This window comes from Neofelis nebulosa, chromosome 5 (genome assembly GCF_028018385.1).
Source record: "Neofelis nebulosa isolate mNeoNeb1 chromosome 5, mNeoNeb1.pri, whole genome shotgun sequence".
In the NCBI taxonomy this organism is placed as follows: domain Eukaryota; kingdom Metazoa; phylum Chordata; class Mammalia; order Carnivora; family Felidae; genus Neofelis; species Neofelis nebulosa.
The window spans coordinates 9385331-9399578 of NC_080786.1; the positions used below are offsets into that span (position 1 = coordinate 9385331).

A 14248-nucleotide genomic window follows, 5' to 3' on the forward strand; every position below is an offset into this window, starting at 1 on the left:
CTGCAGATGCCATGATATTCCTCATGGAAAACCCAAAAGACTCCATCAAAAAAACTACTAGAACTGATATGTGAATTCAGCAAAGTCACAGGACATAAAATGAACACAGAAATTGGTTGCATTTCTGGGGCGCCTGGGTGGCTCAGTCGGTTAAGCGGCCGACTTTGGCTCAGGTCATGATCTCACGGTCCGTGAGTTCGAGCCCCGCGTCGGGCTCTGTGCTGACAGCTCAGAGCCCGGAGCCTGTTTCGGATTCTGTGTCTCCCTCTCTCTGACCCTCCCCCATTCATGCTCTGTCTCTCTCTGTCTCAAAAATAAATAAATGTTGAAAAAAAAATTAAAAAAACAAAAAAGAAATTGGTTGCATTTCTTTTTTTTTTTTTTTCAACGTTTTTTTATTTATTTTTGGGACAGAGAGAGACAGAGCGTGAACGGGGGAGGGGCAGAGAGAGAGGGAGACACAGAATCGGAAACAGGCTCCGGGCTCCGAGCCATCAGCCCAGAGCCTGACGCGGGGCTCGAACTCACGGACCGCGAGATCGTGACCTGGCTGAAGTCGGACGCTTAACCGACTGCGCCACCCAGGCGCCCCTGGTTGCATTTCTATACACCATTAATGAAGCAGCAGAAAGAGAAATCAAAGAATCATTCCCATTTACAAATGCACCAAAACCATCAGATACCTAGGAATAAATCTAACCAAAGATGTAAAACATCTGTAAGCTGAAAACTATAGAAAGCTTATGAAAGAAATTGAAGAGGACACGAAGAAATGGAAAAACATTCTGTGCTCACGAACTGTCAGAAGAAATACTGTGAAAATGTCGATACTACACAAAGCAATCTATACATTCAATGTAATCCCTATTGAAATAACACCAGCATTCTTCACGCAACTAGAACAATTCTAAAATTTGTATGGAACCAGAAAAGACCCCGAATAGCTAAAGTAATGTTGAAAAAGAAAATCAAAGCTGGAGGCATCACAATTCTGGATTTCAAGCTGTATTACAAAGCTGTGATTATCAAGACAGTATGGTACTGGCACAAAAACAGACACACATAGATCTATGAACAGAGAGCCCAGATGGACCCACAAATGTATGGCCAACTAATCTTCGACAAAGCAGGAAAGAGTATCCAATGGGATAAAGACAGTGTCTTTGGCAAATGGTGCTGGGAGAATGGACAACGACATGCCACAGAATGAATCTGGACCCCTTTCTTACACCATACACAAAAATAAATTCAAAACGGATGAAAGACCTAAATGTAAGAGAGAAAACCATCAGAATCCTAGGGGAGAAAGCAGGCAACCACCTCCTTGACCCTGGCCACAGCAACTTCTTACTTGAAATGTCTTATTTGACATGTCTCCTGAGGCAAAGGAAACAAAAGCAAAAATGAATTTTTTATCAAGGTAAAAAGCTTCTGCACACCAAAGGAAACAATCAACAAAACTAAAGGGCAACAGAATGGGAGAAAATATTTGCAAATGACGTATCAGACAAAGGGTTAGTATACAAAATCTATAAAGAACTTACCGAACTCAACACCAGAAAAACAAATAACCCAGTATAGAAATGGGCAAAAGACACAAACGCTTTTCCAAAGAAGACATCCAGATGGCTAACAGACACATGAAAAGATACTCAACATCACTCAGCATCAAGGAAATACAAATCAAAACCACAATGAGACACCGCCTCACACCTATCAGAATGGCTCAAGTTAACAACTCAGACAACAACAGATGTTGGTGAGGATGCAAAGGGGAACCTTTCAGCACTGCTTGTGGGAATGCAAACTGGTGCAGTAACTCTGGAAAACAGTATGGAGCTTCCTCAAAAAATTAAAAATACAGCTACCCTATGACCCAGCAATTGCACTACTAGGTGTTTATTCAAAGGATACAAAAATGCTGATTCGGGTGCACCTGGGTGGCTCAGCTGGTTAAGCATCCAACTCCGGCTCAGGTCATGATCTCACAGTTCATGGGATCGAGCCCCATCTCGGGCTCTGTGCTGACAGCTCAGAGCCTGGAGCCTGCTTCGGATTCCGTGTCCCCCTCTCCTACTACCTACCTCTCCCCTACTCATGTCCTATCTCTGTCTCAAAAATAAATAAGACATTAAAAAAATTTTTAATGCTGATTCAAAGGGGCACATTCACCTCAATGTTTACAGCAGCGCTATCAACAACGGCCAAAGTATGGAAAGAGCCCAAGTGTCCGTCAAGTGATGAATTGATAAAGAAGATATGGTATACACATACAAGAGAATATTACTCGGCCATCAAAAACAATGAAATCTTGCCATTCACAATAACTTGGATGGAACCAGAGTATATTATGCTAAGCAAAATAAGTCAGAGATGGTAAATACCTTAGGTTGTCGCTCATATGTGAAATTTAACAACAAAACAGATGAACACAGGGGAAGAGAAGGAAAAAAGAGATAAAAAGAGAGAGGGAGGCAAACTATAAGAGACTCTTAAATACAGAGAACTGAGGATTGTTGGAAGGGTGGTGGGTTGGAGATGGGCCAAATGGGTGATGCATTAAGGAGGGCACTTGTTGGGATGAGGACTGGGTGTTATATTTAAGTGATGAACCACTAAATTATCTTCCTGAAACAGAAAAAACAAAAAACAAAAAGAGAATGTACTCAAGGAAGTGCAACTAGTAATAAAATGTTCATGTCAATAAAAAATAAAAAAGAATCCCAGCAAGTTATTTTGTGGATACTGACAAACTGATTCTAAGGTTTATACAGAGAGGCGTAAGATCCAAAATAGCTCACACAACACTTTAGAAGAACAAAGTTGGAGGACTGATAACCCTTGACTTCCAGATTCACTATAAAGCTACAGTTAATCAAGACAGTGTAGTATTAACAAAAGAATAAACAAAAAGGTCAATGAAAGAATACAGAAGAAATAGACTCACATAAATAGAATCAAAGGATCTATGACAAAGGAGCAAAGGCAGTACAATGGAGCAATGATGGTCTTTTCAACAAATGGTGGTAGCATAATTGCACAACATGAAAAAAAAAAAAAGATCTAGACATAGATCTTATTCACTTCACAAAAATTCAAAACAGATCAACTTAGTGTAAAATGCCAAAGTATAAAACTACTAGACGTGGGATGTCTGGGTGGTTCAGTCGGTTGGGCATTCGACTTCAGCTCAGGTCATGATCTCGCAGTCTGTGGGTTTGAGAGTCCTGCGTCGGGCTCGGTGCTGACCGCTCAGAGCCTGGAGCCTGCTTTGGATTCTGCATCTCCCGGTCCCTGCCCCTCCCCGGCTCACACTCTCTCTCTTTCTCTCAAGAATAAACATTAAAAAAAACTTTAATAGAAAAAAATTTTAAACTACTATAAGCTAACACAGGAAAAAACCTACATAACTTTAGGTACGGCAATGACCTTTTAGATACAACCATAAAAAGCACAGTCCATGAAAGAAATAATTAATAAGCTGGACTTTTTTTAAAATAAAAATTTCTAGGGGCACCTGGGTGGCTCAGTCAGTTAAGCGTCCAACTTCAGCTCAGGTCATGATCTCACAGTTTGTGGGGTCGAGCCCTGCATCCAGCTCTGTGCTGACAGCTCAGAGCCTGGAGCCTGCTTCAGGTTCTGTGTCTTCCCCTCCCTCCCTCCCTCTCTCTCTCTCTGCCCCTCCCCCACTCACACTGTCTCTCTCTCTCTCTCAGAAATAAACATTAAAAAATGTTTAATAGGGGCGCCTGGGTGGCGCAGTCGGTTAAGCGTCCGACTTCAGCCAGGTCACGATCTCGCGGTCCGTGAGTTCGAGCCCCGCGTCAGGCTCTGGGCTGATGGCTCGGAGCCTGGAGCCTGTTTCCAATTCTGTGTCTCCCTCTCTCTCTGCCCCTCCCCCGTTCATGCTCTGTCTCTCTCTGTCCCAAAAATAAATAAAAAAAAAAAAAAAAAAAAAAAAAAAAAAAAAAGTTTAATAAACATTTCTATTCTGCAAAAGATAACGTCAAGAGAATGAGAAGATAAGCCAGGACTGGAAGAAATTATTTGCAAAAGACGTACTTGGTAAAAGACTGTCTTTCAAAATGCACCAAGACCTTTTAAAACTCAACAATAAGAGGGGCGCCCGGGTGGCTCAGTCAGCGGAGCGTCCGACCTCGGCCTAGGTCATGATCTTGCTGTTCCCGAGTCTGAGCCCCATGTCGGGCTCTGTGCTGACAGCTCCTGCTTTGGATTCTGTGTCTCCCTGTCTCTGCTCCTCCCACACTCACACTCTGTCTCTCTCAAAAATAAACATTAAAAATTCAACAATAAGAAAACAACCCCAATGAAGAAACAAGCCAAAGATCTTAACAACACCTCAACAGAGAACATAAACAGATGGCCAATGAACCTATGAGAAAATGCTCCACATCATAGGTCAGCAGGGAAATGCCAACTAAAACAATATGCCACTACACACCAAGAAGAATGGCCAACATCCAAAACACTGGCAAAGACCAAACGTTAGCAACAGGAACTCTCACTTGTCGTCAGTGGGAACACGAAATGGTAGAGCCGCTCTGGAAGAGGAAGACAATTTGGGAGTTCCTCACAAAACTAAACCCACTCTTAACACGCAGTCCCGGAGTCCTGCTCCTTGGTACTTTGGCACTTAGCCGCAGGGGTTGAGAGCACACGTCCACACGGTGTTAACAGCAGCTTTATTCACATATTACGCTAAACCTGGAAGCACCCAGGATGTCCTTAGTATGTGAATAAACGCACTGTGGTACATGCAGACGATGTGCTAGCTGGCACTAAAGAGAAAGGAGCTGTCGAGCCATGAAAAGAGATGGAGAAATCTTAGAAAAGCCCATCTGAAGTCCACACAGTGTAGGGTACCGACATCGTAGGATTCCACGTAGGGATTCTGGAGAAAAGACAAGACTACGGACAAAGTAAAAAGTTGAGCGACGGTCAGAGGGATGAATAGGTGGAACGCGGATTTCTAGGGCAATGAAAACACTCTGTATGATCCCACAATGACAATACATGTCATCGTGCATTTGTCCAAATCCATGGAAGGTATAAAACCGAGAGGGAAGTATAAACTATGAATTTGGGGTGACTGTAACATGCCAGTGCAGGTTTAGCAATGTAGTTGTAGCAAATGTACCACTCTAGAAGGGGGTGTTGATAATGGGGAAGGCTATGCATGTGTGGAGGCAGGAAGTATAGATCTCTGTACCTTCTTCTAAATGTTGCTGCGAGCCTAAAACTGCTCTAGAAAATAAACTCTTAATAAAAACAGAAAAAAAATAAATAAATAAAAACAAAAACAAACAGAAAAGGTGAATTTTACAGTATGTGAACTATCTCAACAAAAGGGAGCAAGAAAAGCAAAAGAAAATGAAGAGTCAAGAGACAGGAAATCCCACACCCATCCTACAGGAGATTCAGGAGCAGAAAAAGGATGAAACACACACGAAGAAATCATAAAGAAATAGGGAAGCTAAAGAAAGGCTGAAGCACTTAAAAAATTGTCAAAGCAAATTAGTAAAATGCAATACGTAGGCACATTCCAGTAAAGTTTTGCAGGCCTGGGATCAAAAGAAAAATGCAGACACTGAAAAACAAAATCAAACTACTCCCATGGAAGCAGAGGAAGAAGGGTGGCATCTGAGTCTTAGGGGGTGTGCTGACAGGAGACAGCGAGAAAACTCCGAAGCCCGGCATAGGGGTGAGCAAGGCCTGGGGGCACAAGAAGGTCTCATTCAGCCCCCTCTTCCTGAGCCCTAACACTGGACAGAAAGTTCTCAGGAGGCAATGACTACAGAAGCAGAGCCTCTGAGACATCTTAAAAAAAAAAAAAAAAAAAAAAAAAAAAAAAAAAAAAAAAAAAAAAGACTAATGAAAACAAATGAAATCCAATCAACCAAAAGGTAAAGTAGGGCCAAGAATTCACAAATGAAGAAACGGTATTTAAAAAACTGATGATGACAATTTACTTTATTCAAGTGCCAAACTTAGGCCAAAAATTAGAAAAGTCCTTCCTAAAATTCAAAAGGGTCCCAAAGGACCCCAAACAGGCAAAATAATCTTGAAAAAGAAGAACAAAGTTAGAGGTCTCACGCTTCCTGGCTGCACAATTTACTACAAAACTGTGGTAATCAAGGCACGGTGGTCCTGGCATAAAGACTGATATATAGACTAATGGGATGGAACAGACAGCCCTGAAATAAACCCTCACATATTTCGTCAAAGGATTACCGACAAGGATGCCATACCATTCAATGGGGGAAAAGTAGCCCTTTCAACAAATGGTGCTAGGAAAACTGGATATACACGTGCAAAAGAATGAAGTTAGACCCTTACCTAACACTATATACAAAAATTAACTCAAAATGGATCAAAAACCTAAATATAAAAGCTAAAACTATAAAACTCTGAGAAGAAATAAAAAGCTTTAAGACCCTGAATCTGGCAATGATTTCTTGCATATGACATTAAGAGCACAGGCAACAAAAGAAAAAATGGGAAATCTGGATTTCATCAAAATTTAACTTTTATGCATCAAAGGACACTACCAAGAGTAAAAAAGGCAACCACAGAACGGGAGAAAAAAATTTGCAAGTCGTATAATCTGATAAGGGGTTAATATCCAGAATATATAAAGAACTCTTATTAATCAACAACACACAACAACCCAATTAGAAAATAGGCAAAGGAGGGGCACCAGGGTGGCTCAGTCAGTTAAGCATCCGTCTCTGCATTTTGGTTCAGGTCATGATCTCATGGCTTGTGAGTTCGAGCCTGCACTGGGCTCCATGCTATGATCCTCTCTCCTCTCTCTCTCTCTCTGCCCCTCCCCCCGCTCACAGATGTGCTCTTTCTCTCAGAATAAGCTTAAAAAAAAAAAAAAAAAAGAAAAAGAAAATAGGCAAAGGACATGAACAGACTTTTCTCCAAAGAAGACAAATGGCCAATAAGTATGTGAAAAGATGCCCAACATTACTAGTCATTAACAAAATGCAAATCAAAACTATAATGACAGCTTCACACTCATTAGGATAGCTACTATTAAAAAAAAAAATGATGAAAGGACGTGGAGAAAACTGAACCCTTGTGCACCGCTGGAGGGAATGTAAATTAGTACAGCTGCTGTGGAAAACAATATGACATTTACTCAATAAATGAAAAGACAGAATTATCAAATAATCCAATAATTCCATTCCTAGGTATATACCCAAAATAACTGAAAGCAGGGACTCTAACAGATTATTTGTACCCCAATGTTCACAGCAGCATTATTTGCAATAGTACAAGGTAGAAGCAACCCAAATGTCCATCAACAGATGCAAACAAACAAAATGTGGCATATACATATATTGGATGCTAATCAACATTAAAAAGGAATGGCATTCTGACACGTGCTACAACATGGTTGAACTCCGAAAACGTTAAGCTAAGGGAATTAAGCCAGGTACAAAGACACAATAGAAGATCCCACTTCTATTACACACAGAACAGGCAAATTCATAAAGAGTATTAGAGAGGTTACCAGAACTAGGAGGGGAGAGGGGAGTTACTGTTCGATGAGTAATGGCTTCCGTTTGGGATGATGAAAAAGTTCTGGGAATAGTGGTGATAGTCGCACAACGTTGTAAATGTACTTAATACCACTGAATTGCACACTAAAGATACACTAAAATGGTAAATTTCACATTACGTATATTATGCACATTCCCAGTTAATCTAGTCTCTTAATTACAATATTATGTATTATTATATGTGTATCATATACCTTGGTAAAGTTTATTGGCAAAGGATACAAAATTTCATAATTATCCACTGTTGAAAGTCAAATTTTTTTTATTTAAGTTTATTTATTTTGAGTAAGACAGAGTATGCAGAGCAGGGGGAGAGTGAGGGAGAGAGAGAGAGAGAGAGAGAGAGAGAGAGAGAGAGAAAATCCCAAGCAGGCTCCACACTGTCTGTGCAGAGCCCGATGCGTGGTCTGAACTCATGAACCACAAGTGCACAACCTGAGCCAAAACCAAGAGTCGGACACTTAAACAGAGACACTCAGGCACCCCTCCGCTTTTGAAAAGTTCTAACAGAAGAGCATTTTTATACACACCAAGTGGGAATGCATGTCGATACGGTGTTTGCAAAGAATGTTTCAGCAATTTATCAGAAGTCACAAAACTATTTATTGCCTTCTACTCATTCCTGCTAAGAATCTGCCGTAAGGGGAAAAAGAGAAAACAAACGTGCACCAACAGTTAAGCACAAAAACGTTCATCAGCATATTATTTGCAGTGTTACAATATCATCCAAAAATAGGGAACAGGGTAAATTAAATGATTAGGCACTCATAGCAGACAAGAAAAGGCATACCTTGAAAAAAAAAATCTTAAATATTTAATGACATTAAAACATATTATGTCAAAAGGGGAAGAGAAACAAAATTCTGTGTTATTCTGTTTTGTTTTCCTATATGCTAACAAAAGCCAAGGAATAAACATACCCGTTTCAACAGTGATGGTCAATCCCCCAGCTAAGGACCCTACATGCTCTTAAGGTGATACGACCTGGGTCAGAGAAGGCCTCACTGAAGGAACTGACGTCTGAATGGACAAAGACAATAAACGAAGGTTCCAAGCAGAGGATGTGTCCACCTTAGTTTTTATCATTTTCCTCAAACACAAGCTGTTTTACAATTAAGCTTCAAGCTAAAAAATAGGGGGAAACAACAGTACTTGGAAAAGATTAAAAAAGGTTTTGTTTCCCCCCACCAACACACGCAAGTCAGCAGGGGGCACCCCAGTCAAGAATGTAAGTTGTAGCTAAAGTGCTCGGTTTTGTTGGCTTTTCAGTGAGCACGCCGCAAACCTTCTCAAAGTTTTACACACTCAAAAAAGCCTAAAAATCCTAGTTGCAATGCCAGGTTTTACCCTGGGAAAGTGACCCTAGAAGATGCATAACAAAAATTACCCAAAAAAGCATTTTGTGAATACCTCGTTTCCCACAAATTTTGCCAGCAAAGGATAACTGCTATCTTACCATCATTACCACGTTGCACAAAACCTTTCCCCTTCATGTCTTCATGTGCTTCTCTAACAGGAAGATAAACAGGCTTGATAATATCAAATACAACCACTGCAGCCTCCACACTCCAACATTTACTACCTACCCAGGAAGAATCAGGCACTATGCAAGGCATTTCATATATTTATCTCATTCCATTTTTTTAAGCTTCTTTATTTTGAGAGAGAGAGACAGAGACAGAGAGAGAGAGAGAGACAGAGACAGAGAGAGAGAGAGAGACAGAATCATCCCAAGCAGGCTCCACACTGTCAGTGTGTAGCCCGACGTGGGGCGTGATCCCATGATCCATGACATCATGACCTGAGCTGAAATCAAGATGCTTAACCCACTCAGCCACCCAGGCACCCCTCAAAATTCAGTTAACAAAAGTCTATGAGGTAGATATGCTATCCCCATTTTACAGTTGAGGAAACTGGGGCTCAGCACTTTCGGCAATTGCCCAGGGGGCAGATCTGTGATCCACACCCAGGTCTGTGAATCGGAAACCCATGTGATTTCATCACCCCACACAGACTCTTCGCGAAGTAGAGACTCAGAAAAAAGTAATCATCTGGCCAGGTCTCCCTGGCAACTGGAAACCAGAGCCTTCCAAAACTTTACCTAATGGTATGCTGTCTGCATACTAAACAAGTATATCATACACTTCTATCAGGGGTTTACAGAGCATAACACCATTAGACTTTAAATAATATCATAAGGGAGTCAGGCATTACCCCAGAGAAAGATGCAGTGGCAAGGGAAAACTCCGCAGCAAGAACTAAAACAGGGATCAAAAGTAAAGCATCTGATCAAGAATACTCCAAAGAGTAACAGTAACAAAGTTTCCAGGTATAGTTTATAGAATCCCAGGATTGGAGCGTAAGGCCTATTCCGAAATCTTTTTAAATTTACAGTTGGGATGTCTATAGAAATTGCCAAGGATTCACAGTAATGATTACTTCAGTACATAAGTACTTAGGACCATGTGCTTTTGATAAACATGTATGTTGTAATGACTTACAATAACGAAGAATAATTTACTTAGATATAAATGTTACTTACATATCCCAGTTTGGAGCTATTCGCAAATGCTGGATTAGTAAGTGGAACTAGAATAAAAGAATAAAACAAGATGTACGTTTCCTTCATGAAATAACACAGAGAGTGACCGCTAAGTTAACAAGTCAGACCTGTATACAATTGAAATGTGAATCCTGCACTAGGAGATAATCAATTGCTCAGGAAGATGCAAAAGCACTGAACACACAAGATAAAAATAAACACTAAGAACGTTACTTTGTTTCTCCTACCCGATTACATTCCATACACGTGCCCCCACGCCCACCTTGCTCCCAAACACACACCAAGCACCAAACAAGTAACCTCAATACTATCTTGGAAGCGAGCAAATTTAAATTTTTTCAAGCCAGTTCCCCAATGAGCACCTAACTATGAAAAATGCCCCAGACCACTGTAACCCCTTTCTGAGGAAGGCTTCAAAAGCTCTACCAAATTCCTGTGGTTTTACCGATGGCCAAGACAGTCCAAGAAAACATTTGCAGGGGAAAAAGAAAGAAAAGCCTTAGAGACTCTGGGTCTCCTATCAGAGTGGTATCAGAAATCTCGGGAGTTTGCCAGGTCAACCCAGGAAAGCAGGCCTTGTCCCACATGGGCAGCTCATTCTGGCAGCTGATGACAAGGTCTAATGTCTTAAGATTTCAGATATGAAAAATATCTTACAATTATTACAAGTTAAAAGAAAACGCAAGCCAGAGTATAACAAAAGAAAAAGTTCAAGATCACTGTCTACTCAACTTCTTTCGGATCTAACGACTGGACAAAATTCTGGCAAACCTATAATCTTGATAAATCTTTTTTTTTTTTTTTTTCACTGCACCTAAATCAAATGAGTTATGTTAGCACTGATGTCTTAATCTTAATAGAAATACGAAAGCTACACACAAAAGGCTTGCCAGGACCACGAAAGGAGGCTTCACAACTGAACTACCCACCAGAGGTGAATGGAGGAGGCGCGTGGCCACCTCCCGGTGTCCAGTCACGACACACAAATAGCAAAGGAGGTTCAGCTTGGCTCGCGAGGCCCCCGTGCTCTTCTCAGTGGAGTCGATCTGTGAGCACACCTGCTGCAAAAAGGCGTTCCAGTCTTGGTCTTTTAGAAATGCTAATTTATCCACTGGAGAGGAAAGAACAGATTAAAAGTGGGTATCAGGTAAAAAAAAAAATTGCTGAAAACACTACAAGAGAAATAAAAAACGGAACGCAAAATTTCAGCAGCTGAGGACAAAGACAATCATAAATTTACAATGTCAAAACCATAAAGTCCTCCAAAGAGGACACTACTTTTATTTATTCTTCTAGATTCCTCTCCTTTTCTACCCATGGACCCTTTTTCTCTATGTGAATGGAAAACCACCTTTAAAAGATGCCTAAAGGAGAATCATCCTGCAACCGAGATTTTAACAAAATACTCAAGAAAGTTGTACTACAAAAAAGCAAGTGATAGCCTTCGTATAAATAAAGCGATCCAGCCATAAAATGTTGGAAAAGCTAAGAATTGTGCAGTTGTTAAAAAGTTCCAATGAAATGACTGTTAAACGTAACAGGTTAATACAGTAGTTGAAATCCTCTGGGAGATCCAAGCCCAAACCATATACAAACAGAAAACAAAAATGGGCAATAAGATGCCATCCAAAATGACCAGTTTTGGCTAATTTCCATCTCTGAATAAAATAAGCGGTAATAATAATTTCCTAAAATAACTCAGAGTAAAGAGGAAAAGGGAAGGAATATTATTTTGAGATAATACTGCTCTAAGGTTGGCTCTTTTTGGCACCGTATATTTAAATTCAAATGTTTTATTTTGAATTTACTTTGATTTGATATGAAATCCTGGATTATACTCCAGCGATGATGAAGAATGTTTTTCTAGATCTAGTTTACCAGCTTAAAATAGATTTTATCATGCAAAATACATCAAAGTTTAAGGTGTAAACGAATTTCTGATGCTCACCCCACATAAGACTTCCCATTAGGTGAAAGGAAACCGAACCCATCTTCTTTGAGTATCTTCATTCCCAAACCCTCTCCACAAAAGCAAACCATCTGACCCCATTGTCAACGCCTAGAGTAGAGTCTCAATTCTTCGTTGTACTCTCCGACCCTCTGTACCCACAAGAATACCATAAATGTTGGAAATCCAATGGGCTCTACAAGAGGGAAGGGCAAGAGAAGGCCCGCACAGCTTTACGGGAACGTTCACTTCCACAGGGGTACAGGGCAGCCCAGACTCAGCTGGGCACGGTCAAAGGATGGCACAAATGGATTACAGGTTGCTTGCAGTGCACACAGCACTACCCCAAGAATATAGCCAGTTGGCCAGAAAACTGGAATGTAGCTATTCATAAATAAATAAAATCTTCCATTTGCTTTTAAAAAGCAGGCGGGGGGGGGGGGGGTGGCGCGGGGAAGAGGTGCTGAGTGGCTCTGACTCTTGGGTTTCAGCTCGGGTCATGATCTCACGGTTTGTGCATTCAAGCCCCACACTGGGCTTCTCGATGATGGTACAGAGCCTGCTTGGGATTCTCTCTCTCTGCCCCTCCCCTGTTCACATGCTCTGTCTCTGTCTCCAAATAAACTTAAAAACAAACTCCATTTGCTGTTAGAGGTCTTATTTACATCTGTCTGCCAAGAGTCTATGTGTTTGACAAGCGCTTTGTAATCCTACCTGAATATGCTGGTAGATGCAGTATCTTTGGATCGAATTTAATTGGTGGTTGTTTCATTATCTGTGGTTGGAAAAAAGAAAAAAAAAAACCTTCTAAAGGTGCCTTTTGAGACATATCGGTCTCCTGACATAACTCCAATTATCAGGTTATAAATCAAGGAAGACAGAAAAGAACACTACAAAACCTGTCACCAAAAAGAAAAAGAATTCCACAGCGCCCTTTCTAATTAAAATATGCAAACACCAACACACAAAACACCATAACACTTGTTTATAAAAACAAGATCATTTTGAGGCACCTGGCTGACTCAGTCAGTACACCATGAGACTTTTGATCTTGAGATCAGGAGTTCCAGCCCCACAACGAGGGCAGAGTTTACTTTAAATAAACAAAGTTTTGTGGAAAAAGAAGCACTTTATCTTGGCTTACTCTTAAGTTAAATCAACCTCTAGGTAGAAATCTAGTCATTCAGGGGCACCTGGGTGGGTGGCTCAGTCGGTTAAGCATCCGACTCTCGGTTTTGGCTCAGGTCGTGATCTCACGGTTTCCTGAGTTCAAGCCCTACGTGGAGCTCTGCGCTGACAGTGTGGAGCCTGCTTGGACGTCTCTCTCTCCCCCCTCTCTCTCTGCCCCTCCCTGCTCATGCGGTCTTGGTCTCTCTCAAAATAAATTAACTTAAAAAAAAAAAAAAAAAAAAGAAAGAAATTTAGTCATTCAACAAATATTTACTGGGTACCTGTAAGGGTGAGGCACTATGCTAAGTGCTAAGGGGGATACAAATATACAAAAGACATGATCCTACAGTCAGCTGATACTCTGGTTGGGAAGATAAACGTGTTAAATGCCAAAAAAAAAAAAAAAAAAAAAAAAAAAATTCAACAATGCAAAATGGGCAGGACATAATTATAGACAGAACATTTCACAGGAATTTTTCTAACAAATTAGAGAATGCAGCAAGCACTTTAGGCTGACAAGGCTTATGGAAGAACCAGAAGGAGGGCTCAGGTTTTAAAGAATAAGAATTTCATGGTTGAATTCGAGAACACACTATTCCAGGAAGATGTAATCAGCATGAATAGGAAAGTACGCAATTTTTTTTAAGAAACTGGAAAAATGGGTAGTTAGATCCATGAGTTTGGAACAGCCAGGGTACTTTCACCTCGACAGTTTTAATTTAAAAATTCAACCGTCATTTCTATATCTAACATCTCCAAAACCTCTTTATAGAGCATTTTAAAAAGCTTTGCTGGTGGTCTTCTTGCCAAAAATGCATAACCTCGTCCATGTTAATCATGAGAAACACTTGGAAAAACCCAGGTTGAGGGACAGCCTACAAAATACCTGGTAAGTACTCTTCAAATATGAAAGCCACGAAGGCCAAGGAAAAACTAAGAAATTACAAGGCCATGAAAGACAAGGACAGAAGGTAA

General features: G+C 40.7%; 1 protein-coding gene across 6 annotated transcripts in view; it reads right to left on the minus strand.

Annotated features, from left to right (window-relative positions):
• Positions 1 to 14248, minus strand: part of ULK4 (unc-51 like kinase 4) — a 153035-nt gene that overhangs the window by 102981 nt on the left and 35806 nt on the right. For all 6 annotated transcript variants that reach the window (XM_058729532.1, XM_058729529.1, XM_058729530.1 and 3 more), the window contains 3 exons: positions 12818 to 12878; positions 11085 to 11266; positions 10135 to 10181 (listed from right to left, as the gene is read on the minus strand). In XM_058729532.1, coding sequence (XP_058585515.1) covers positions 10135 to 10181; positions 11085 to 11266; positions 12818 to 12878 — 290 coding nt within the window. The remainder of the gene's footprint in view (positions 1 to 10134; positions 10182 to 11084; positions 11267 to 12817; positions 12879 to 14248) is intronic.